Source organism: Drosophila arizonae, chromosome 4 (assembly GCF_054131065.1).
Source record: "Drosophila arizonae isolate 15081-1271.41 chromosome 4, UAZ_ARI_1.0, whole genome shotgun sequence".
In the NCBI taxonomy this organism is placed as follows: domain Eukaryota; kingdom Metazoa; phylum Arthropoda; class Insecta; order Diptera; family Drosophilidae; genus Drosophila; species Drosophila arizonae.
This window is the reverse complement of record NC_142924.1, coordinates 27,147,032-27,174,671: the sequence shown is the minus strand read 5'-3', so window position 1 is coordinate 27,174,671 and position 27,640 is coordinate 27,147,032. Positions and strand designations below refer to the sequence as shown.

Genomic DNA, 27,640 nt, shown 5'->3' with positions numbered 1-27,640 from the left:
ATGCAAACGCACTAGTCGCAGAGTATCCTCTCACAAACGACGGCTTTGCATCGGCTTGGGTCTCTTTGTGTGATTGATTTGAGAATAAGCGGCTGTTAGTCAACAGCCAGCTTAAAACTCTTCTCAACCTTTCCAAGATCACCAAGGAGTCAGGCTCGGCTCTCAGAGAGTTGCATAGCACTATGCACAGATGTGTCACGGCAATCGAGCATGCTCAGATATCCACTGAAAGTTGGGATTGCATTCTTGTGTTCCTGTGCACTTCAAATTTGCCGGAACAAACTCGATCTCTCTGGGAGCATTCATTGAAACGAAAAACAGAAATCCCAGCCTGGCAGGACGTCAGTCACTTCCTTAGCGAGCGCGCTCGTGCTCTTGAAGCTATGGAAGGTGACCGTTCTGTTCCAAAAGTTCCGAACTCAATTCCGAGATCTGCGAACCCTGCCCTTCCCGAACGACTGAACTCGTTCAGAACGCAAGTGGACACAATCGGCACAAGGTGCGATCTGTGTTCAAGAGAGAATCATCCAATCCGATTCTGCCATCAGTTTCTCCAACTATCCATTCATGAACGAGAAACTTACATATAATCGAAGAAGCTTTGTCTAAACTGTTTCGCTAAAGGTCACCAGTTACGAGAGTGTACCAGTACTCACAACTGTTTCACGTGCAATGGTCGACATAACACCCTACTCCATAGGGACAATACTCTTCGGACCGCTGCTGCCTCCGCAACAGCTATAGCTCCGACTCGTACTCCAGCTATGTCCAACGTCCAAACGTATCTGGCTACCAACACACGAGGTGTCCTCCTCGGCACGGCGGTGATTAATATATGCCATTTCAGTGCAACTTATCCCGCCCGTGCTTTAGTCGACTCAGGGTCCGAAGCGACTTTCATTTCTGAGCGACTGTTCCGAAAAATCAAGTTGCCATTCAAGTCCGTGTATACTCAGGTCTCCGGCCTGAATCAAACAGTGACAGCTGAGGCACACAAGGTATGCAACTTTGATATTGGCTCTCCGTTGAAGCCGAGAATGCGAATCAAGGCTTCTGCTCTCGTCGTTCCAAATCTGGCTGGTAACATCCCTTCGTCCCCAGGTCAGCAAACTCTTGTTAAACAAACTTCCGCTTCAGCTAGCTGACCCCGAGTTCTACAAGAGTGTGGAAATTGATGTCCTGATAGGCGCGGATATCCTTCCGACTATCATTCAGGGAGGTTATCACCCTAATATTTGTGGGCCTCTTATAGGTCTGGAGACTGTTTTCGGTTGGGTACTGACAGGCCCACTTTCACAGATGATACCAGGAACGGTCTCCTCCTTCACAACTCAGGTTTCCGTTTCGGAAGAGGCGAAACTTGAGTCTCCGCCAACCGTATCATCTGACGAAGCTCTTCCATTCCGATCTCCAAACAGCACCACTCCGAAAGTGAGGGTCGGTTTCAAGGCTCTTCGTCCAGCACTGAATGATATTCTTCATTCAGGCCCATCATTTCAACCCGATCCTCGTCCTCCTTGTGCTGTCAAACTAACCTCCATGTTGTGTCCTAACGAGCAAGTAATTCTACCTCCAACTCAACTCTTCCAGATAAAGACGCCGTCATCAGAAAGCAGCAAGCCACGCGGTACCAATTCCTTCCAGTGCCGCGTGTGCCCAGGAGCCCACGGTCTCCGGGATTGCCAGCGTTTTCTGGGCCTTTCAGGGGAGAAGCGGATGCGTGCGGTACTTACACATAAGTACTGTACGAACAGCTTGGCTCACGAGCACTCCGGGCAATCCTGCCGAAGCAAGGGACGTTGCAAAACGTGTGGCCAGAATCACCACACGCTCCTGCATCTCCAGGGATCAGCACGTCTCTCCGCCTCGATTCCTAAACAGGCGGTCACAGCTCCGCTGACGACCTTGATCCGCACAGCAAGAGGTCTCCAGCTTGGACACGACGTCTTAATTTGCAATCCTTGCAAGGGGGGGGGAGTATGTTAATGCCAGATCCCATTAACAAGAATTGCTCCTCCCGCACCACACAATGTTATGTTGTTACAGCATTCTGTTAATAACATCACCCAGTTCTCCTACTGGTTCGCGGTACTTAGCGCCCGCTGAGTACTTCGTCTCGCGACTACTTGTCACTTGCCTATCCTGGCATACATACATATATTCAATACACTTTATACGAGCAACACAGCTCTCATCCTCCAATAAAGATTAGGAAATTACACCCCGGTCTTTTTACTTATCGGCGACGCCACCACTCCAACACAAAATAATACTGATAGTTGAACAAACTAAATAAAACTTTCCATTACAATTTAAAATTAAATAATTTGAAAATTTAATTTTAATTTTAATGTATATCTCATTTAATATTTGTTTATTTTATTTTCATTTATTTTTTTTTATTCGTGCACTTTTTTAAACTTTTCTTCCAATTATTTCTAGTTTCTTTTATTGTCTTCTTGTTCGACTCCTTTGATTTGTTTAATCAAACATTATTATTTTTTAGACTCATTCACGAAAGTGAAATGAGTATATTGGTTTCGTGCAATGTCCGTCTTGCTGTTCGTCCGTCTGTCCGTCTGTCCGTATGAACGCAATCTATTTCGGCGCTATTGAAGCTAGAGACTTGAAATTTGGAGCACATACTCGTGTATATCTCCGATTTATAAAGTGTTAAAATTTTCCCAATCCGCCTACTAGGGGCCTGGAAAATTGGAAAATGCATTTTCCGATATGCCAGAAATCATATTAATTTAAGAGCTAGAAAGCTGAAGTTTGAAATATAGATTCGCATCGACCACCCAAGATCACGAGCTATGGCGGATATATCTACGCCCATTTGGGGCGTGGAAAATCGGGAAAAACTATATCTCCACTATATCTCTATAAAGTCTAAAGGCAAAAATGTGTTTTCGCCAATTAGGGGCGTGGCAAATCTGACCTGAAGATAAAATGATTTTTTTAATTCTGCTATACTTTGGACACTATTGATGCCAGCGACCTTAAATTTTGTGTATATACTCGGGCTGACCACCCAAGACCAAAAAGTTTTGTCGGATATATGTCCGCCCACAGGGGGCGTGGCAAACCGCAAAAGTTGATATTTCCTAAAGTATAATAGCTAGAAGCTTCAAATTTGAATAGTTGAGTTACTATTAACCTCCTCTATCGATGACCCGAAAATAATTTTTACGCCTTTTTAGGGAACTGGCCAAAAATGAGGTGTCTACGCCAAGTAGGGGCCTGGCAAATCGGGAAAAACTGCATTTTCTACAGTGTTAGAGCGAAACTTAGCTAATAAATTGCTGATGGGATGTGAATGAGTATATTATTTCTAGGTATTTTGTATTTTTGAGTGTTCGCTAGAAAATGTCGTGATTCTAGTGTTTCGCCATAAAGCAGGGAACGCAATGGCTCTGGTGGCGGGACCACTAACCACCACTACTACCACTAAGGCAGCACAAACCGGGCGTTTCACCAGCAAACTTCAATGCGCCACAATGCTGGCAAACAACGTCCATTGGACCAATGCAAATTAAACGATTCAAGCTGTAATCAATGGTGCCATCATATCGAAACGCTGCTCGATTTAAATCAATCCTTGAACCATTTCTTATTGCCGTTTCACGGGCTGCCTTTTTTTGAGAAGCACGAATTAACCCTCTAAGACTACTTTCTAAAATAAAGGCAGAAATTAATTCGAATAATTTTTTTTTTAAGTAAATAGGGGCACCTGAGTTCAAATATGAACTCAGAAAAAATGTAGAAGCTTTGGTTTACCTGGAAGGTGAGAAAATTTAAATAAGTGCCTCAAGGCACTCTTGGGTCTTAAAGGGTAAAAAAATATTTCTCAAAAAAATTGATTTTTTTATTAAAAAAAATTTTTTTTTTCTTTATATCATATTATTTGTTGCTCTGATACTCAGCAAAACAATTTTCATTGGCCGAGAGGCATAAATGCAGTTTGCACAATATGCAAATGCACTGCGTTTGTGAAGTTTTGCAGTGCTTGACCATCTTTTTCCCACATTGCGATCCAACTGCTCTGGCTCATGGGGTCTAATGATTCAAAAATTCACACCTCAAGTCCTTTATTGGATGGTTATTTATTTTTTATTTTTTTTTTATTTTTTTATTTTAAATTCATTTATTGCAGCTTATTGTCTGAGACTATTAACCGCATTATTGACTTAAACCTTAACTTAGATTATGGGCTAGAAGCCAGTATTTACATATTTACAATTTTTAACAACATTTAAGGTCTGTGGTCTAAGGGATGAGATCTTTTAAGCCTTCGCCTACTGTTGTTTACTGCCAGGTCAGTAGCCAGAGGATTTGGGTGTGCTAAGAGCCTGTCCGCGTACCTCGAGGAGTGACGTCCAATCAGTTCAGCGATTGTTGGTACGCTTAGGTCGCTGTGCAGCACAGAGTTGCGGACGTACCAGCTAGCGCCTGTGAGTCGCCGAAGCGCCTTGTTTTGCAGGGTTTGCACTTTATTTATGTGAGTCCTCGCTTCGGTACCCCAAATGGGGATAGCGTATGTTAGAGTTGGAACAACGATGGCATTATAGATTTTTATTTTGCTCTGTAGCGACAGCTTGCTAGAGGGCCTCAGCATCCAATCCAGTTTTTTGATTCTCATCTTGGCTGTGTTAACTGCCTGCGTGATGTGCGCACTATAGGTCAGCTTTTTATCTAGTGTTACACCGAGATGTTTAACTTTGTTGACCTTCGGTATTTGCACTCCCAGAGCTATATCAGGGCAGTCTCCTCTTCGCGTTGTGAAGCTTACGTGGGCTGACTTCTGTGCATTGATGGTTATGCACCACCGTTTTGCCCAGCACCCAAATGCGTCCAGGTACCTCTCGAGGCTTTCGCTAGCTCCTTGCGCAGAGTGAGATCTCGACAGGATGGCAGTGTCATCTGCATACGTTGCTATCAGCACTTCCGAGACTGCAGCTCCGTCGTTGTCCAGTGGAAGTGGCATATCAGCTGTGAATAGTGTGTACAGTGTTGGCCCCAGTACACTGCCTTGAGGGACTCCAGCCTTGATAGGTCTTTCTGTTGATATAGCCTGACCCTTAGCCACTTGGAAGCTTCTGTTAGCGATGTATGATGACAGCAGCATAAAGATAGATACCGGGAGGGCTGCCCTTGCTTTTTGCAACAGACCTAAGTGCCATACACGATCGAAGGCTTGCTTGACATCTAGAAATGCTGCAGAGCAATACATCTTCTGCTCGAAGGCGCCAAGGATATGGTGTACAACTCTGTGTACCTGTTCCGGTGTTCCGTGCTGCCTCCGGAAGCCAAATTGATGATTTGGTACGATCCCCCTGCATTCCAGATGCGGCTGTACTCTAGCTAAGGATATTCTTTCGAATATTTTAGCAAGTACAGGCAACAGACTAATTGGCCTGTACGAGCCAATTTCGCCTACTGGTTTGCCTGGTTTGGGGATCATCACAATCACAGCCCGTTTCCAGCAAGCTGGAAAGTGCCGGATGCGAACAATGGCGTTGTACAGCATGACGATGTAGTCCAGAGTCGAGTCGGGCAGCGATCTTAGGACTCTGCTGTCTATTAGATCATGTCCGGGCGCTTTATTCTTCTTGATCCGGCTGATTCCGTCTACGACTTCCTCCTTAGTGCAATTCCTAATCCCGTCATCTGCTGGGAGTGGAGAGAGTAAGTTGTTTACTGTCTCTTCTACCTCGTTTGGCTCAGTTCTGATCAGGGGCGTAAACTGCTGCTGCAGGTGGAGGGCAAAAGCTTCGGCTTGTTGCTCATCACCCGTTAACCAAGCACCAGATGTGCTGCGGATAGGGTGACGACGCATTGGCTGCCTTTTGATGCTTCTGGTGTACTTCCACAGTTGAAATTCAGCGTCGCACGGGGAGTCCGCTCGTTCCAGGGCATCGCTTATTCGCTTCTGTTGAAGCGCACTGAGGGCAGTTTTGAGTTGCCTGGTGGCTTCAATGTATCTCCCTTTATCTCTTGACGTCCTTGAGATCATCCAACGTCGCCTTGCCCACCTTTTGTACGTGAGGAGATTTTGAATATTCAGCGGAAGAGCGATGTTGTGCTGAGAGCGTTCTAGTCTGCGAGGGGGGTGCGGTATAGCCAGGTGTGCAGCTTCAACTATTGTTTCTTGCAGCCTGTTTGCTGCATAGTCTATATCTTCGGGTGTGTTCAGCTCCATTTCCGGGTGTAGCGAAGAGTTCAGATGGCGTCTGAAGGCTCCTAGATCAGATCCTGGCGGCAGAAGTCGTTTTTTGCTTGGGAAAGGCTGAGGCTGTGCATGCACTGTCACTATGAGGGGAAGGTGATCTGAAGATAGATCGAAGCACTCTTCTATGTCAATCTGACGGTCAGCGATACCTTTGTAAACAGCAAAATCAATTGCTGATGGGTTATGTCCATTTAATGGATACCGCGTAGGGGCTCCAATAGCAAGTATTTTGTACTGCATTGTATGTATAGCCTCGAAGGTAGCTTCGCCTCGTGGGTTTATGCTGTTGCTTCCCCAGAATGGATGCCAGCTATTCCAATCTCCTCCGATGAGAGTTTTGTCCTGTCTCTGTTCAAGGGCAATAGAGCGATGCGATCTCTAGCTCTCCGATAGACGTAGATAGTCGAATGGCTGCAACTTGCATCGTTGGGTTGGATATTGGGAGTAGAGGTAAATGTGTGAGGGAAGAGCGTACGAGGACCGAAGATCCGCCGAACCTGTTTGCTCCTCCACCGTAGGCCTGATAGTGCTCATATCCGTGTAATTTGACGTGAGGGCATTCATGAGTTTCTGCAATTAGCATTATGTCTATTTGCTTGCTTGTCAGAAATACTGCTAGCTCCTCAGTTTTGCTTCTGAGGCCATTTGCATTCCAAATGCCCACTCGTAAAGCCATTATTTCGATGTAAAATTCGAAACAATAACCATTAGGCTCTGTAGAATTGTTTGCTGCTGAACATACATCTCATTCATCCTTTTGAGATCTGACCGGATTTCATCAAACTGAGCCTGTTGCTTTTGGAGAAGTTCAGCGAAGAAATTCTCATTTGTTGGCTGGATTTGATTTCTACCCTCTCCGCGCAGGGCTTGAGCATATGATACGCCACCAACAGGAAGGGCACTTCTGCTAAAAGAGCTGCTATGTAGAGCTGCAGCAGGTCTTGAATGGTGACCTGTTGGGCCGTTACGGTCTAATGCAGGGTTCCTTTTTTCTGCTGGAGACTGCATCTTGAGAAGGCGCTTGTAGACGAGGCAGCCTTTGTAGTTGGCAGGGTGTTGTTCATCGCAGTGTACGCATGTGGGTGGCTGTGACTTTTCTTTATTGCAGCTTTTGGAGTCGTGATCCCCTGCGCATTTCACACACCTAGGTGCTTTGTGGCAGTATCTCTGCGTGTGCCCGAATTCCTGGCAACGATAGCATTGTGTTAGGTCGTTGAACTTTCGTGGCAGTTCAACCGTACATCGCTGTCTGCAGATGACTCGTAAGTCCAAAATTTGCTTGTTGTTAGATGCCTGGGTCACGTCAACAAAAAAATATATTGAGCGGAGATTTGTCGATGCGGCTGACTGGGTTGTACACGTTTTTTATAGCGTGCCCCTTTGCCTCAAGGTCCTCTTTTATGCATTGAACTTCAGTGCTGTGATGAAGTCCTTTGAGACAAACTCGATAAGGTTTGTCCTCCTTCAGCTGGTAGCAATGGAACTCCAGTCCTTGCTCGGTGAAGTGCTTCACGACAGCGCGGTAATCATCGCTGTTTTGCGTGAGAACTCCAATGTCTCTTCGCCTTGCCTTGATGTCGTACGAGTCTCTGCTGATGCATTGCTCGATCAACAGGTGCAAATTAGCCACCGAATTGATGTTTGGACACCAAATAGGGGGCGGGCGTGGCTTTGGTTTCTCCGTTGGCGCTGCATCGTTCATCGGCACATCTTCAATTTCGTCGGTATCTTCTTCCGCTTGTAGGAGTGCAAAGCGATTTTGAGACATAGCCGCTTTGCTTGTGCTGGGCTCATCTACCAATATCTTTTTACTTGTTGGCTTTGGAGAAGTTGCAAGTAGTTTCCTGTTCGTGTTCACGTTTCTAGGGGTTTGCACTGACGCAACGTCTAATTTGGCTGTAGCGTTTGTTTTTTGAGCCATGAACAGCTTGAGTTGGTTTTGCAAGTTTACTTGCGCTTTTGCTGAGGCAGCAGCGAGATCTACGCTTGGGGTGTTTGCCAATTTTTTAGCCATATTGGCGTCGAACCGAGCTTGTATGTCCGCTTGCAGGGTTGAGGATCCTGAAGCTTCCTTGCTGGTAGCGGTGTTGGGCATCTTGGATAAGTGCAGTCGCACACAATAAGTTATATTGCTAGGCCTAAAAGTATGCCTTGAATATATTAAATTAACGGCCTACAAGTAGGCTAGAGTTTTTGGTTTGTTTGGCTTTTTTTTTTTTTTTTTTTTTTTTTTTTTTTTTTTGTTTGTATATATATTTTAAGCGCTGAATCTGTACAATGCAAGTTTAGTACCTTAACAACACAATTAGAATTTTTATATAACACCTAACCTTCTGATGTATTCAGGAGGACTTACAAATATATATTTACAAGTATCCCTAAACGACTTATCTCATATTTTTGGCAAAACCCAAGCGTTTTAATCGCCTTAGTGGTCTCGCAGGAAGCAATCTTCTCGCTAGTCTGCTCCGGTGTCTAGCCAGTCTGTCACTATATCGGCTAGTGTGTCTCCCAATCTGTTCCTCCACAGTAAACAGTTTCAGATCTCGATGTAGAGTTGAGCCGCGCACATACCATGGGCAGTTTGTAATTTGCCGCAATACACGATTTTGCAGGACCTGTATGCGTTTATAGTTTGTTTTTGCGCATATTCCCCAAATCTGCACACCGTAGAGCCAAATTGGGGCTACACAGTGGACATAAACCGCTCTCTTAGCTCTGAGTGACATGGTGCTGCGTCTGTTGAGCAGCCACCGCAGTTGTTGCATGCGTTGCCCACATCTCCTAGCCACTGCCTTAAGATGAGGACCAAATGTTAGACGCTTGTCAAGGGTGATGCCAAGGTACTTTGCCTGCGAAGGTTGATCAAGTGTTTCGCCATCTAAACGTATAGGCGGGGTGTGGCTGATGAAGGTTTTTAGGGTGAAGCAAGTGTTGGTGGTCTTGCGTGGGTTGATTTTCATGTTCCATCTTTTGCACCATGCTACTAGTGTGTTTAGGTAGCTCTCCACTCCATTCGAAGCCTCAGTGGGACATTTTGAGCTGTAGAGCACCGCTATATCGTCTGCGTAAGTAGCGAGAAGGGCTTTGCCAGGATTCTCCATGTGGCGCACGCTAGGGGAGGGTAGGTCGGCCGTGTAAATGGAGTAAAGCAGCGGCCCTAATACGCTGCCCTGAGGAACTCCAGCTCTCATTTGGCAAGGAGTCGAGTATGTGTTCCGTACTCTGACAATAAATTGCCGTCCCTCCAGATACGATCGTAGAATCCCGAAGTAAGGTGCTGGGAAGAGGTTTTTGATTTTGCTGAGAAGCCCTGTATGCCAGACCCTATCAAATGCTTGCTGCATATCGACAAAAACTGCGTTGCAGTATTCCATGTCATCAAATGGATGAAGGATGTGCCTCGTCAACCGGTGAACCTGCTCCACAGTTCCGTGTCCTTCTCTAAAGCCAAACTGATGGTCCGGTAAGATATGACGTTCACTGATGATATTGCCAAGTCGATTGGCAATAAGTCTCTCCCATACTTTGGAAAGTGACGACAGCAGACTTATTGGGCGGTACGATTCTGGGTCATCCTCTGGCTTTCCTGGTTTGTGGATCATTACAATCGCTGCCATCTTCCATTGCTTAGGAAAGAATTCCACCCTCAGCATAGCATTAAATATTAAAGCTATGAAGATGATCGCCCGAGTAGGGAGGGCTTTTAGCGTTGCATTGCTCAGTCTGTCATAACCAGGTGCTTTCTTATTCGGCAAGGACTTTATGACTTCAGCAATTTCCTCAACCCTAACTGCCCTAATGGGTAAGGACATTTGTAGAGGTGTCTGTAGACTATCAGTGGTCTCTTCGATCTGATCAGCAGTGGCAAATTCATAGGGTGTGAACCTGGCTTCTAGATGCTTCGCAAACGAATTCGCTTGCTCCTCTTCGTTCTTAGCTAGATCACCGCTAGGACACCGGATTGGTACCTGCCTAAACGGTTGTCTCTTAAGTGACTTGGTACACTTCCAAAGCGAGTATCCAGCATCAACTGTATAATCCAAAGAAGCCAGCTTCTGCTCAAAGAAGTTGCTTCGAAGTTCTCTCAATACATTTCGTAGTTGCCTAGCAGCCCGGTTCCATAAGATTCGGTCCCATGGGTCCTGCGTTCTGATTGCGCGTCTACGAAGTCTTCTTTTTTGCAACAAAAGATCCCTGGCCTCTCTTGTTAGTCGAATTCCATAGTTGGAACCTATCTGGGGCTCAGAAGGTGTTGATGCAGCAGCAGCCGTATAAATGCTCTCAGTGAAGCTATTGACAGCCATCTCAATATCTTCACCAGAGTTTAGAGTAGTGTTTAGCTGAATCGAGCTCTCTAAATGTTGCCTAAAGACGAGCAGGTTTGTGTGTCTGGTTATTAGAGAGCGATTTGCGTTAACGTTTATGCCTTCTGTCTCAATATTAATGACTAAAGCCAGATGATCCGAGTCCAGATCCCAGCTCTGAGTTATGCTTACTCGAAAATCCGGTATTCCATGATACAGGGCAAAGTCTATGCAGGACGGTGTGTGGTGAAGCACATATGGATACCTGGTTGGCGATCCAGTAGCAAGGATCCTAGAGCCAGTAACGGAGATGGCTTCTGCTAGTTCGCGTCCCCTCGGTGAGTTGTATGTGTCTCCCCACAACCAATGGCGGGCATTCCAATCGCCACCAACTAAATACCTTTGGCCGCAAGCACGAAGTGTGTTGATGAAATGCATTTCGTCAATCCTCACCCTTGGTGGGCAGTAAATAGCGCTGAACTCCACGTCTCCCAGGGCCGTAGCTACTTTTACAGATGACATTTGTATGTTACGGGTTTCAGTGACTCTTTGAGGAAAATGGCGAAGAGCTGTCCTGACCAATACCGCCACTCCGCCAACGCTGTTATTATTTCGTGATGGTCTGAAAGCTGGGTAGCAGGCATATCCATATATTTTTATAGTGTCTCCACGCTTCATCCTGATCTCCGTTAAAAGAAGAGTTCAATTTCTTTAGCTTTTGTTGAAATGCCGTTAGCATTCCAGATAAGAACTTTTAGTGGATTCATTTCGAAGCTGCAACGTTGTTTGGAGACTGACAATTTGGCCTTTCCCCAGTCCATACCTTAATCGAGTTGGTCAACTCAAGTACTATACTCTCGAGTTTTTCGATACGTTGGTTTACTTGCCTGTTATGCTGCTGCTGTTCTTGTTGCTGCCGCTGCAACCATGTGAGAAACTGTTGTTGTTGTTGCTGCTGGAGCTGCTGCTGCCACTGTTGGAACTGTTCCTGCTGCTGTTGCAACACTGCCTGTAAATCATAAGGGCTGTGTTGCAGATTATTCAAATTATGTTGCTGTGGAATTAGATGCGCTAGAGGATTATGAAGACGCTGCTGAGCAGGTCCGTCTTTGCAATGTGTTGCAATAGGATTTCTTTTAACCATTTCAGCATAAGAGACTGATGTATTCCTTCCAGTGCCTGCCGTTGGCTGATGTTGAGTTAGCTGCGGCTGTTGCTGAGTTGTCTGTCTGTTAGCCCTTTGTTTACGATCAGACCTCAAGGTGGGGAATTGCTGGTTCGCTGTAGAAGGTGCGGAAGGGTAAGCATAATCATTCTGTGCATTTAAGTTAATGTGTCTTGGCCTGTTCGGATTATTTTCCCTCCTTGCAGGCCTCATAGATCGGCGAAGAAATTCTTGATACCATTCACATCCTTTATAGCTAGCCATGTGGCTGCCAGAGCAGTGTATGCATTTGGGCTGTGCATCTGGAGGACATATACATTGCATTGTTTGATGGTTTTCACCACATCGGGCACAATTAGGCTGTCGGCGGCAATATTTAGCAGTATGGCCGTAGTCTTGGCATCGACGACATTGTGCGATTTCGGTTGTTTTTCGCATTCTCTCAACTCTAATTTTTTGGCGGCAAAGAGTCTTAACTTTATAAATTTCGTTAATTTTTGGACATGGCTTAATATTAATGAAAAAAATATTAAGTTTTTCATCCTTATTTATGCGTGATCTTGGGTTATGAATATGGAGAACTTCGAAGCCCAGTTTATTAAAATCGGCAATAATGTCTTTATTTAGAGTACTGTTGTGCAGATCTCTTACAACAATCCGGTGTGGCTTTTCTGACTGCATTTGGTATGTGTGGAATTCTATTCCAAGTGTATCCAGTCGATCCACAATGGCTCTATAGGTGTCGCTGTCATTAGGGAAGACTCTGACCGTTTCCCCTTGATTAGCTTTAACAACGACGTTATCTAAGCTGGCAACTTCGCTTATAAGCTCAAAGAGGTCATTTAAGTCGCTAACATTAAGTACTATTTGGGGTGGTTTCGACGGCTGAGCTTTAACTGGAGCCCCAGAGTTGCCAACTATGGCAGCAGTCCGATTCGACGCAGCAATAGCCGCTTGATTGCTGGTGCTGGGCTGTTCACACAAGTCTTCTACATCCATGTCAGCTGGAATTTCCGCAAGCAATCCGAATCTGTTAGAACTGCCAGTATAATGAGATTGTTGCGAGGTAGAGCGTTCGTTATTCTTTCCAAGGTTGAATTTCTTCTTAGCAAGATTAGGAGAAGTCGTAGTAATTATCTTGCGCTTAATTGTAGAATTTTTCCGCCAACTTTCCACATTTTGAAAACGCATTGCTCCATTTGCGCTTTGAGGATTGGTTTTGGGTACCTGTACTGCAGGCAGCACTGTAATCACCATTTCGTTGTTTGAAGGCTCGTTGACAGCTTTCAAGAGTGCATCACGAAGATTTTTGTTAAGCACCATTCTGGCAATGCTTTGTACATAGATGCTATTTTAAAAACAGCTGTTTTGCTTGCACACGCAAGCCGGGCAGCAAAGCCCCGGTTAGCAATTTGTCAATAGTGAATATATCAATGCCCTTGAACTTATATCACAAGCAGTGCCCCAAGAAGCCACTATTATAAATGGGCCACAATTGTGGGCTTGTTTAAGAGAATTATTTTAGGAATTTAAAAATTTAAAAATTTAAAGTCTGACGTAAATCCCTTTAGTCCTGAACTGGAACTCGGGTTTGTTTGGCTAAAACCAAAACCAAACACACGCGCACGTGCGCTGTGAAAAAATTTATTTTTCACTGACAACAAATTGAAAAACATAATGTAATTTTTAAAAAATTAGAAATATCACATTTAGTAGTTTTTTTTTAATGTCAAAGAACAAAAAAGCTTTTTTTTCCCCATGTGAAAACACTTTCGTGTCAAACTGTACATACTGTACAGCAAGGAATGAGTACAGTATTTTTAAGCACATTTTACTACTGTACAGTACTATGGTTTTGGAAATGAATACATTCATGCAGATCTCTAACACACACATGCACATACACACAATCAAATGTATATATGTATGTACATATGTATGTATGTATGTATGTATGTGAGCACTTCCCAACACTGTTAAAAGACACAGTAGGTTGCGCAAAGAGCAGTCCCGTTACTTTTAATGTTAACTAACAGCACTCTTGTGACGTCACATTATCAGATTTTCCTATGTTGTCCAGGCTGAAGCACAGATCGGCTAAGTGGTCGAAAACAACCAAAATGAAGTATATATAAGGAAATTTCAATAGCTTAAAATTTCAATAACTTAAACATGGCCAATCATTAACTTTATTACCATAAAATAAAGAAATTAAGTATACAATGGAATGAAGTGGAAAGCCTCTTGAATGCAGCAATGATATGGCCAAAATGGCCAATAAGTCAGCAGGAATTGTTGACGGACATAGTTAACTGGATTCTTGCTATCAGTATTGTTTATTTATGCCAATTTACCTATACATTCAAATATAGTACACTCTGAAGCTGCATCAATAAAGGTGCTGCTCACACCTACTGTCATGTCAGAAGCATCCAGTGGAATGAAATAAAATTTGTGTATTAATTGTCAAGTCGAAAACTTGTATGATTATGAGTATTGAAACATAAGAAACACATAATCTGCCTGAATCAGCTCTTAAAACCTAGACAGAAGCTAACAATGCGGCGTATCATCTATGGCCATCGGATTTGTAATATAAAGAATGAAATTAGTACATATAATGATGCGGATTAATGGGAAATGCATGATACTTAGTAGTAACTCTTTAGTTTTACAAATTCAAGCCTTAGATAGTAAGGTTAAATCCATTATATGCAAAAGTAAAAGTGGTCAAGAGATTGCATGATCAATAACTGCTTAGAAAACGGGTTAGGGTATAAAAATTAGCAAAAACCTTTATATTTTCCGATTCGTGAATCTATATAGAACATGTTATTAGCGGCCCAGCTCATTTTATTTAGTCTACTAGTTTAAAGACAAATAACAGTGTCAAAGTTGCTTGATTTTCATACAAATTCAAACGCGCGCCCACCATTTTCTGAATGACGTCACGCTGTCAAATCAGCTGTTCGCTTTGCATAACCTACTATCACTCAATCGTGCTTCCCAAGACCGACCAAATGGAAAAACAAGAGTAACGCACACAGGCATACAAATGCTCATAGTACATGTGTGCATGCCCGACGGGGATGCCAACCCTCCGTCTTTTGACGTAGATCTCCGTATTTTAAAGGAGATCTACGTGCCTACGTGTGATGAGATTAAAACTACGTACTTTTAAAAAATATTGCAAAATACACTAAAAGCTAAATTTTTTGGGTAATATCAATATATTATGAATTAAATAAAAAGGATAATATGGTTTATATTGGGTTAGCCGCACTAAATTTCGTTTTCGATATGTTTACGAATGCCGTTTTCAATGGGTTAGCAGCGCTAAATTGAAAAAGATTGGCATCGCTTACTTTAGAATTTGGGCTTTAGAATTTGGGCTAAAAATTGGAGAGAAAAAATTCAAGTGAATGAATTCACAAAAAATGGAAATTTTGACAAGTGACACCGACGAAGAAGCAAACGTAACTCCAACCAAGAGTAATCCGTACTGCCAGACGACTTTTGGCGTTATGTTTCAAACGTAAAAAAGGGAAGTTCAACCCACATGTTTCCCATCTTGACGGAGTTAACGCAAAATATGCTTATTTTGCCACATAGAAGTGCTAATGCTGAGCGTTTATTTTCAGCAATTAATGTAATTAAGACAAATAACAGAAACAAATTAGACACGGAGACTTTAAAAGGCTTGCTTCACACCAAAAGTGGATTAAAAGAAAACTTAGAGACTTCTGACAAACACCTGAAATATTTAAATCGAAACATGTATACATTTTTGTAAAACATGTACATACATAAATGAATATGTATAATTTGAATAATGTAATTTGCTTTCTAAAACGACAAATGAAATTAATAACGACGAAGTACAATACAGTTAATTTACAAATTTAATGGTTTATTCATTTTTTTTATTGCTTAAAAAAAGTACGTAGATCTACGTATTTCAGCAACATTGCGCTACGAAAAAACACGTAGATTTTGTAGCCTGGCTACGTAATTTTCAAAGTTTGACTTGGCATCCCTGCTACTGAGTATCAATGGAAATTTGAATCTTTAGGGAAGAAACCGCGTTTTTCAAGTATTCGTCAAATTTTTTCAGTACTTCTAAGATCTCCTATCCTATTCGTGGCGGAGACAAATCCAACAAATCAAAAACCATGAAAATTGGTCCAGCAGATCTCGAGTTATAAGTGGAGGAACACTTTTACACAACTCTCTTTTATATATATAAAAGGTTCAACCAGTGAAAATAAGGCACGACTAAATCAGTGCGCTGCGATTACTGCCACGAAATGCATGCATTACCAAATGAAACACGGCTATGCGCTCTTTTTCCCTTACTCTCTCCCTCTCTTTATGCTGTCTCTCTATGGTCTCTCGACTAGCAGCAGCGCACAAAAATTGAAAGTTGTTCACGACGATCTCGGCTCGTTCCTTTTGAGTGAAGGGTATACTTATATTTATAAAGCGTTCGCCACGTTCATAGAAAATGTTAGCGTTTTCATGATTATTTCTAAGAAGGGTATGAAATCGTTGGTGCTCATAAAAATATAATTTTGCGACGGGCATACACAAACATACTCTCCCTTGCTAAATGTACTATGAGCATTTGTATGTCTGTGTGCGAGGCTCTTGCTGCCTGTAGCAATTTTGGAGCCCAGCATTTGCATTTGGTTGATCTTGTGAACTGCTCACACTTACATGTATGCGACATGAGCATTCACGTGTGCCTACGGCAACATAGAATTATGTGAACGATTTTGGGTTTTGATTGAAGAGGCGCGCTTATATTTAAATAGCTAACTAAAGTGACAAGTGCACTTCCCATTACTTTTTATACCCTGAACCCATTTTCAATGGGAAATCAGGGTATAATGGTTTTGTTGAAATGTATGTAACAGGGAGAAGGAGGCGTGGCAGACCCCACAAAGTATATTTATTCTTGATCAGGGTGACGAGCTGAGTTGATTTGGCCCTGTCCGTCTGTCTGTCCGTCTGTCCGTATGTATGAAGGCGTCGACTTCAAATTTTTTTTTTTAATGTCCGTAATTACAGCGCGCATATCAAGTTTATCATTAAAATTCGATAATTCATCCCGATCTTTTTTTATCGATAAAAAACCTTATCGAAAACTAGTTATAAAATTATATCTTCTACACCTTTATTGCTAGAGTCTCCAAATTTTTAATGTATGCTTATATGCAATTTATACAATTTCGGTTTTTGTTAAAATTTACCCCCCACCCTTAAATTCACCCCCTCACCCTCACTTTTGTAAAAAGCGTATTTCAAATACTAGAGACTTGTGCTTTGGCAATTACATGCATATCCATGTTATAATCATAATCTGAAAGTTTCATGAAGATCGTACGTCCATAAAAAAAGTTATTAAACAATTAAGTTCTCATAGTAAGCGCACACTGCAGCCCATGCGTGTTTATGCGTGGGTGCTTGTGTATGTGTGTGTGTATGTGTATGTGTGTGTGTATGCGTTTGTGTATGTATGCGTGTGTGTGTGTGTCTGTATGCGTGTGTGTGTATGTATGCCTGTGTGTGCGTACGTGCCTGTGTGTGTGTGTGTGCGTGTTTCTTGTGTAAGCTGAAAGACGCGAAAAATTATTGAAATATCTATTGCTCCAAGGGTTCAGGGGATCTCGTAGTCGAGCAGTCTCGACTAGAGCTTTCTTACTTGTTATACGTTTCTTTACTTGCATGCACCTGTATATGTATGTATGTACATACATATATGAACGGGTGCTAGGGATCGAAAATTGTATCCCATTTTTCCCACTGAGTTTAATCAGGTACTACATTTCTTTCAAAATGCATTCTGATAGGCAAACCCACAGTCATTGAAATAAAATCAGGTGCTTAAAGATAAGCGCGAGTTACCCAGTCACTATACCACACACATATATGTACATATGTACATAATATAATAATAGAAAATAAAAGGTACAAGCGCGCCTCTTCAATTAAAACCCAAAATCGTTCAAACCATTAAAAGTTAAGGTAGGCACACGCCAATGTTAATCTCGCAAGCATACAAACAAAGATATACACACACGCACATGTAAAAGCACATAGGCATACAAATGCTTCTACAAGTGATATCCCATAATTGTGAGCAGCACATCCCATGCGTACACACAATCAAATGTATATACATACATACATACATACATATGTATGTGAGGACTTCACAAGATCGTGTGTGTGCATGCTCATCGCGAAAACATTTTCATTATGCGCACCAACGCTTTCATACCCTTCCCACAAATAATAACGAAAACGCAAATATTTTCTACGAGCTTGGTAAACGGTTTGAAGAGTTCGGAATGAAGCGGAATGATTGTGCTTTCGCATATTTTCGTAGCCCGAACCTAAAAAGTGAAGAGCCGAGCAAATACGAAATTGATAGGCCCTAGGAGACAGATTTTTCGGTGTTGAAAAACTTTGTACTACATGTCTAGTCTATGTGTTCTCTGGTCAGTGTTTATATTTAATTCAGAACAACTTATTGAGAACAACAATATCGAACTTTTTGATTCTATGTAAATGAAACGAAAAGATTAAAAAATGCATGCAACTCTTTTGATAGCGTGTAGTACAAGAATTTATGTGTTTAAGGTTGCCGACAAATTTTCAAATAGTGAAAAATGTTGATTCCTTTTCATGCATATATATTTTTCATAGCTCGCAAATAACTGTTAACACTTTTTCGTTGTCTGCAAAAAAGTGTCTTTCAGTGACACAGTCAAAAAAACTCAGACAGAAACTGTTTTTGTCGCGTCTGGCTTAGCTCTCTCGCGCTCTGAGGGAGATAGTTGTTTCTGTTTTGGTTTTCTCAAGTCAAACACTGATCGTTTGCTTGAATTAAATGAAGTAACGGTAAGTTGCGTTTGTATGGGTAATCACGCGCGATTGCTGCGTTCTTTTTGTATGTATGTATGCGTGTATTTACATGCACACGAAGGCAAAAACATTTTCTGCTGAGTTTGTTAGTCAAAGTGTTTTTTGCTGAGAGGCTTTGTGTGAGGGAAAATCGTGTTAGTTTTACGCGACACTCATGTGAGAGCGTCAAACGAATGAGTCATCGCATTGCGTCTGAGTGAAACAGATGCTAAAGAAAACAGAGAGTGACGCTCAGAGAGAGACGTGTCTGCACAATTTTTTTTGGTTATGATGCGAGAAAGAGAATAAACGAAAAAACGCTCAACTCTCATTTGCAAGCTCTGATATTTTTGGAGAACATTGATAGTATTGAACCCCAATATAAGAACATCCACCCAATTCAGTAGGAAACTACTCAAGACGCTACAAAGTTTTGAGTTGAGAAGCGTGTTCTAAGGGTTTGATATGATACTCGTATAAGAAATTTAGGAACTTGGCCACTTTTGCATTGCTTTCTTTGTCAATGCCCAAGTGGGTAACATTTTTCGTCAGATTAATAGTTAAGCATCAGGTAAAACATATATATTATAAAACTTCACAGATACGGCTTACGGTGGTTGAAGAAATGATGCCGGATTGTAAGTTGTTAAAAATATATTTAAATATCAATCAAATCAAAGCAAGAAACATCAGCTTTTTTTCCGATTTTTTCACAAAATTTCGGATTTTTTTTAAAGTATCTTCCCACTAAAAACAGTTTTTTTTACTCAACAAAAATTGGCAACACTGTTATGCTCTCTCCCTATGGCAGATAGCAGCAGCGAGCAAAAACTGAAAATTGTTCGCGACGTTCCCAGCTCTTTCCTTTTGAGTGAAGGGTACGAAAGCGTTGAGGCGAATAAAGAATTTGATTTCGCGACGGGCATGCACACACACTTGCAGTCCCTTGCTTGAGCATTTGTGTGCTTGGATCAAATCTTGCTGCAAATATTTTTAAACAATTAAAAAAATAAATATCAATTGTGTAGTTTATATTTGAAACCGAGAGTTCTCGATCGGGCCGCTCACTTTTCCGAGCTGTGATGGCAAAACTGAAATAGATTCACTGATGCAGCGCCATCTAGCAAAAGTAAACCAAACTAACTGCAGATGTGATTTTATGAATGTGATAGAAGAAGTTTGAATGTATGTGTGCACACGTATATGAAAACTATTGTAGCTGCTGCACGTGCGTTTGTTAATTGGCCAGATATTTTATTATTTCAGCATATGACCTACATATTCTATTGAAAATCTGACAAATGAAAAATCCTTCGCAATTAGCTTTACTATATTATCGACTCACTATCGACGCCGCCTTCTGCCTGTTACAAACATTTCAACAAAACCATTTAAATGTATGTATGTACATATTAGAATTATAACATGTAGGCGAATAACCAAAACATACATGTACATACATATGTACATATGTACATCGGTAAATCGATACCAGCAATAGCCTCATTTGCAAACAAGCTGTTTTTAGCTTAAAAGCTGTTCGAAAAGATACAATGTTAAGCGAAGACATATGTATGTATGTACATAGTATAAACATGAATGCGAATAGGTTTGACGCCGTGTTGACATGAACCTGGGGAATTTCAACTTATTTTTGGAATCATTAACAAATTGTTGAAACAGAATATTTAGATGGTGGGCTTTTGTTCTTCGTTCTATATTTTCTTGTCTAACTATCGAAGTTACAAACAATTATAAAATTACGTCATATATTATCTTATTTCATTGTAGAGGACTATTTTAATATTGTGGCAGATAGCTATTAGTACATATGTACATATGTATGTACTTACACAAAACGGCTGTTTTCACAAAAAAAAGCAGTTGAGAAATAGAGACAGTGCGTATCATCAACAGAGAGAGAGAGAGAGTTTTTGTGGAAATCAAATATAAAAGAAAGCTTTTATTTCAAAACTTGGCGAGAGGATTTTCTCTGAGCTTTAGAGCGAAATTGGTTGCCGAAGTCAGAATAACAAGAGATGCAGCTGTGTTCATCGTGTATAGTTCTCTCTACTGTGTTTGAGAAATGAATTAGTTTGGCAGATGCATTGAATAAAATGTTGCCAATTGGACACTCAGTTCGGGTCGGGTTAGCAACAAAACAGCACAGTAAAACGGATAAAAAATTTGAGTGATATGTGGTATTGACATTCAACTGCCAACACAAGACTCAAAACAATAAGCACGATAGAACTCGTTTTTCCTCTCTCTCTCTCTCTACATGGAATATTATGAAAGAGAATTTATTCAAAGGAAATCATTAAAATACAACTGGGTACCCATATTTTCAAAATAAATACGTGTATATCATTGATATATTAGCTTGGATGTATAATTGAAGCCCTACAATGTGTAAAGAACAAAATTGTATGAAGTGAATAATCTAAAATTGTGATTGCTTTTTTCATAGCTAAAATTCCGTTTCAATTTAGGTTAGTTTTTTTTTTGTTATAATTTACGTATGCATTAAGTGAATTATGTAAAGTATATTTCGGTACAGAGCCCTGGGAGTAAGACATGAATAATAGAAAACCAAAACACAGTTTTCATGTAAATAGATATTTATTAATATAAACAACAATCAATGAGATAATAATAATAAAAAAAAAAAAAAAATTATAATAATAATATTGCAACAGTTTTATGACACAGTAATAATAATCAATTTGAAAAAAAAAAAAAAACAAAGAATTTTATGATCCAAATCGAAGAATTTTACCACAAATACTCACACATATTTCCAGAGACTGCAAGTGTGTGAGTGCTTGCCCTTCGCGAAATCATATTGTTTATGCGCATCAACGCTTTCATACCCTTCCCGTTTGTTCTAAATGTCTCGTATATGTGTTCTTTGGTCAGTGATAAAACGCATCTAAATATACATATATCTAAAATTTAACGATGCTTTAAAGAGTAGCAGATATAAATTTATTACTGGTTTTCGATCATGTTTTTAATCGATAACAAAATAACAAGCTATCAATTTTTGCAACAAAACTCGATATACGCGTGGAATACACGGACCTGGATATAAGAGATCCCCTGAACCCTTCGAGCAATAGCTATTTCAATCATTTTTCGCGTCTTTCTACTTACACAAGACACACGCACACACTTACACACACACACACGCATACACACACACACACACATAAATATATACTCACACATCCCACACAAATTGAAGAATTTAACGCATTTATTAGTTTCTTTATAATTATTATAAATAAAGTTAATATCAATAATAACAAGTAAGAAGACTCTAGTCGAGACTGCTCGACTAGGATATATCCTGAATCCTCTAATCTGATATTCTATTCAGTCTGCACTTCTTTTCGACACACATACATACACACGCACTTAGTAGAATGCGCTCTGCAGCGATTGCGCTTGGGCTGCGCTGTAGTGTGGGCAACATTATAAGAATTTATTTGTTGCATAATTTAATTTATAGACGTACAATCTTAATGAAACTTACAGGGCGTAATTATATGGTGAAAATGTGTCTACATTCCAAAGCACATGTCTCTGGTACTTGAAATAAGCCTTTTACAAAGGTGAGGGTGAGGGGTGGATATATGTGTGAGGGGTAAATTACAACAAAAATCGAAATTATATAAAATACATATAAGTCTACATATAAAATTTGCAAGCTCTAGCTCTAAAGGTGTAGGAGATATAATTAAATTACTAGCTTTCGATAAGGTTTTTGATCGATAATAAAATATTGGGAGTAGTTATCCATATATTGAGAAAAACTCTATATGCGCGTGATATACACGGACCTAGGGAAAAAAATTCAAGTCTCTAGCTCTTATATCTTCTGAGATCGACGCGTTCATACATACGGACGGACAGACAGACGGACAGGGCCAAATCAACTCAGCTCGTCACCCTGATCAAGAATGTATATACATTGTGGGGTTTGTCACACCTCCTTCTGCCTGTTACATACATTTTAACAAAACCATTATACCCTGATTTCCCATTTTCAATGGGTTCAGGGTATAAAAACAATAATCGTTTATTGGACTCCACCGTAGACAACGAACAACCCTCTAATACATTTATTTATTTTCATTGCCGTCGCGCTGTTTTTATTTATAGCTGCACTTTTTTTTATTGTTAATATTAGTGTCAAGGTGCAGTCGTTAATGCAGAGCCAGGTGAACAACTCATGAATTAACAACGGCTACAAAAATATTTATTTATAAACGCCAAGTTTTCGATCAGCAACAAAATATTATTTTCCCGCAAAGGTGTAAAAACCGTAATTTAAACGAATCAAAAATGAATAATAAACTAATTATTTAAACAATAACAAACAAGAAAACTGTAGGGGTGCCCGCCTGGAATAGCCCCTGAATCCTTTCCTTATGTACATTTGTGTATGTATTTGTGTATGTATCTATAGAAGAATGTACATATCGTTAAAGCACATTTGTCTACAATTAACGAAACTTAATATCTGTAAAATCAAGGTACAACATACGCACGCAGCAAAAACAGTGCAGTGTGGGTTTACTTTAAGAGTAATTTGTTTAATAACCTTTTTGTATAAGAGTTAAATGTGTGCATTTGCTAAAGCGTAAAGCGGGGTATCCACAGACGAATTCGTTTGCTGAATTTTGCAAATATTCAAGAAATTTTCTGTTAATTTTGGCATGTCTTGGCTGTCCGAAATATTTCTAAAAATGATGTTCATGCGAACATTCGAATCCATTGTCCAACATGTTTGCACGAACACTCGTAAGATTTCTTTTTTGTGCGAGCACTAGCGACGAACAAAAATTTCATACGAGCACTGCTATCCACATTCGAATATTTGACGAACACAAGTTCGTGTGTTCGGTTTTTGCATATATAAAATTTATATACTGCTGCTTTAGGAGATATAATCTCTGTAGGAGATATAATTTTATAAGTCATTTGCACATATACATAAGCACACACTCTGCTAGCTGCTCAGTAAGCAGCGACTGCGCTAGGGCTGCGCTGCTGTGTTGGCAATATTATAAGAAATTAATTGTTGAATAATTTCTTTTGTAACAGGACTATCTTCATTCGCGATGCTCCTAGCTCTATCCTTTTGAGTAAAGGGTATACCGAAATTTTTAAAGCGTTTGGCAGGCTCATATAAAATGTTAGCGTTTTCATAATTATTTCTAGGAAAGGTATGAAAGCGTTGGTGCTCATGAAAATGTTTCGTGACAAGCAAGCACACACACTTGCAGTCTCTGGAAACATATGTGACTATTTGTGGCCTGTGCAAATTTTAAAGCCGAAAATTGATCGTTGGTCGGTATTACAGACTGTCATATCCACTTCATATAGATGTACATATGTACATATGTACGAGCAATACACTCACTCATACTCACACATCACACACACATACACGCACACAAGCATCCATACGTTTACTATAAGAACTTAATTGTTTAATATAATTTTTGTGGACATACGATCTTCATGAAGTTTTTTATACGGAACCAATTTTCAAAGGGAAATCAGGGTATAATGGTTTTGTTGAAATGTATGTAACAGGAAAAAGGAGGCGTGGCAGACCCCATAAAGTATACATATTCTTAATCAGGACGACGAGCTGAGTTGGTTTAGCCCAGTCCGTCAGTCTGCCTGTCCGTCCGTCTGTCAGTATGTTTTAACGCGTCGATTTTAAAAAATATTAGAGATAGAGTAAATGTCCGTGTATACAACGCGGATATCGAGTTTTTATTTGAGAATCGATAACTTGCCCCGTTATTTTGTTATTAATTAAAAACATTATCGAAAACCAGTAATAAGTTTAGATCTGCTGCATCTTTAAGGCGAAAGTCTCCCAATTTTTAATGTAGATTCAAATGTCAAAACTTACCACCCACCCCTATATTCACCCCCTCACCATTAAGTTTGCAACTTGTGCTTTAGCAAATGCACACATTTTATTGTTATAATCGCGATCTAAATGTTTCATGAAAATAGTATATTCACGAGAAGAGTTAGTAGACAATTAAATTCTCATAGTCAGCGTACACTGCAGACCATGCGCGTATAGTCGTGGGTGCTGGTGAGCGTGTGTGTGTGTGCGTGTGCCTTGTATAAGCAGAAAGACGCGAAAATGATTGAAATAACTATTTCTCGAAGGGTTCAAGGGATCTCTTAGTCGAGCAGTCTCGACTACAGCTTTCTTACTTGTTTTATTCATATAGTCGCTAAAACGCAAGCTCATGTTCTATGCACACATATGTATGTATGCACATACATGACCCTACCATGTACATGGCCCTACCACCTAGAGCTCTGCGTATCAAAGTTTAGTTGGTTATGGCTTTGCCAAGTACAAGACAGTAGTCTAGCTGAGAAAAGCCAGGGCTCCAACCTGTACAACCCCTAACATTCTTGCGACCCACATAACTTAAGTAACATCCTACACGCAAAAGCAAATAACCAGTCAGTCAGCGAAATAGCCAGTTGAAACTGCTTTTGTTGGAAGGACCGCGTTATGAGTCAGCCTAATTTGGCTCACATTGCGTGTCAAGCTGTGCCCGGCAAACAATAAATATTAAAAACATTTGACGGGGTTTGAGGTTACACATGGACAAAAAACTCTGCATATTTATACCCTGAACCCATTTTCAATGGGAAATCCGGGTATAATGGTTTTGTTGAAATGTATGTAACAGACAGAAGGAGGCGTGGCAAACCCCACAAAACATATATATTCTTGATCAGGGCGACAAGCTGAGTTGATTTAGCCCTGTCCGTCTGTTGGTCTGTCCATACGTCTGTATGTATGTTTGAACGCGTCGATTTCAGAAGATATAAGATCTAGAGACTTCAAATTTTTTTTTAAAATGTCCGTAATTATGTTCGTGAATGCGTGTGTGCGTGTATGCGTATTTCTTGTGTTAGCAGAAAGTCGCGAAAAATGATTGAAATGGCTATTGCTCGAAGGATTCAGGCGATCTCGTAGTCGAGAAGTCTCGACTAGAGCTTTCGTACTTGTTATACCCTGAACCCATTGAAAATTGGAAATCAGGGTGTAATAGTTTTGTTAAATGTATGTAACAGCGAGATGGAGGCGTGGCAGACCCCACAAAGTATGAACGTATGTATGAACGCGTCGATCTAAGAAGATATAAGAGTTAGAGACTTGTTATACCCTGAACCCATTGAAAATAGGAGCTGAGTTGATTTGGCCCTGTCCGTCTATCTGCCCGTCCGTCTGTCCGTATGGTTGAACGCGTCGATTTCCGAAGATATAAGAGTCAGAGACCTCAATTTTTTGCGGCAGTGAATCTATTTGAGTTTTGCCAGCGCACATTTTAGAAGTGAGGTGGCGTAGTGTGTTAGCTGCGTGACGCTTGATTGAGAAGTCGGGGTTCGAATCCCGAACGGTGCAACTAATATTCATTTTTTTAATTGTTTCAAAATATTTTTATATATTCATAAATAAGTTTTATTTAATTAATATTTTTAAATACACCGAAATTGAAATTTTAACCATACTAAATGTGCGATTTAAAAAGTTTGGTTATTCTAGCAGACTCTTAGAATCACATCAGCAGTTGGTTTGGTTTAGTTTTGCTAGATGGCGCTGCAGCAGTGAATCTACTTGAGTTTTGCCAGCGCACATTTTAAAAGTGAGGTGCCGTAGTTGTTTAGCTGCGTGACGCTTGATTGAGAAGTCGCGGGTCGAATCCCGATAAATAATGTTAGTTTTTTTTAATTGTTTCAAAATATTTTTATATTTTCATAAATGAGTTTTCTATTTAATTTATATTTTTAAATACACCGAAATTGAAATTTTAGCCATACTAAATGGGCATTTTTATTAGTTCAGTTCAGGGTAGTATCTAGTCGAGCAGTCTCGACTAGAATTTACTTACTTGTTTTAGATTCGTTTACTGGCCACCTTATTATATTACAAGTTGCAATTTGTGTGGTGGCTAGGATAGCGCGTGATGCTTGCGGGACGGTCGTAAAGTCTTGCTTCGCAAGTACTATGCGCTACCTTAGCCTGGGACAGCTCGTCTTCTTATTCACTCGACTTTGCGGAGTTCCATCATCACTGTGGCCGCGAAGGTGCTTGTTAGTTCCCAAGCTTCCTCCGATTCCAGAATGGCGTTGACTATGTTGTCCGCTCTGTTGGAGTGGCCCAGTGTCTCTTCTAGACGACGCCTCTCCTCCAGGAACCGTCCACATACGAAAAGGATGTGGTTGGCGTCTTCCACATCAGTTTCCTCGTGACCAAAGCGCTTCAAATATCTCCGAAAGCATCTATGGCCCGAGAGGATCTGCGAAAGGTAGAAGTTAATCTCGCCGTATTTGAGGTTTATCCATGGTTCGAGCTCCGGGATGAGCTTGTGTGGTTACCACCCTTTAGCTGAGCTATTTTACTTTCTTTGCCATCGTAGAATGCTGTTCGTACAGGCGCGTGCGAATTCCGCTCCAAGGCTTCGGCGACCAGGTACTCCAGTGGCACCATGCCTGCTATGACAAGCGCCGTATCATTGGAGATAGTCCAGAAAGCGCAGCTGACTCTGATTGCGCTCAGTCTGCAGATCGCGCAAATGTCCCGGCTGTAGCTCGGCGTTGCCATCGCTCTTGACTATATTGGCGCAGCATAGAGGATGACAAACCTAATGACGTTCATTAGAAGAAGACGTCGTTGCTGTTTAGGTCCCCGCGTGTTAAGCATAATTATTGAGAGAGCTCTGCAAGAATCAGCTGCCTTTTTATGCACATATTCTAAGTGCTCGCGGAAAGTTAAACTTGTGTCTAACATGACGCCAAGATACTTAATCGCCCTCTTTGACGCGATGCTGACGCTGCCTATCCTTATATATGCACATATCCTCTGTATCTTTAAGCTATGGTGACGACGGCCACATCATCAGCAAAGCCAATGGTGTGCGCACCGGCTGGTACTTCGAAGCGCAGTACGCCGTCGTTCCATAGGATAGG

The 27,640-nt window shown here is 40.9% G+C and overlaps 1 protein-coding gene and 1 long non-coding RNA gene across 27 annotated transcripts in view; one reads left to right on the top strand and one right to left on the bottom strand.

The window, feature by feature from the left end:
• LOC149269518 (uncharacterized) overlaps positions 1 to 22,080 on the bottom strand; it is a 43,595-nt gene extending 21,515 nt beyond the window's left edge. The window contains exon 1 of the long non-coding RNA XR_016269857.1: positions 21,406 to 22,080. This is a non-coding gene — a long non-coding RNA (uncharacterized LOC149269518). The remainder of the gene's footprint in view (positions 1 to 21,405) is intronic.
• The window catches only part of pHCl-1 (pH-sensitive chloride channel 1), an 89,156-nt gene continuing 81,577 nt past the window's right edge, over positions 20,062 to 27,640 (top strand). For 9 of the 26 annotated variants that reach the window (XM_089467681.1, XM_089467669.1, XM_089467657.1 and 6 more), the window contains exon 1: positions 21,248 to 21,430. In XM_089467681.1, coding sequence (XP_089323807.1) covers positions 21,369 to 21,430 — 62 coding nt within the window. In that variant the 5' untranslated portion in view covers positions 21,248 to 21,368. The other 17 variants (XM_089467676.1, XM_089467682.1, XM_089467658.1 and 14 more) reach the window with 12 other exon arrangements.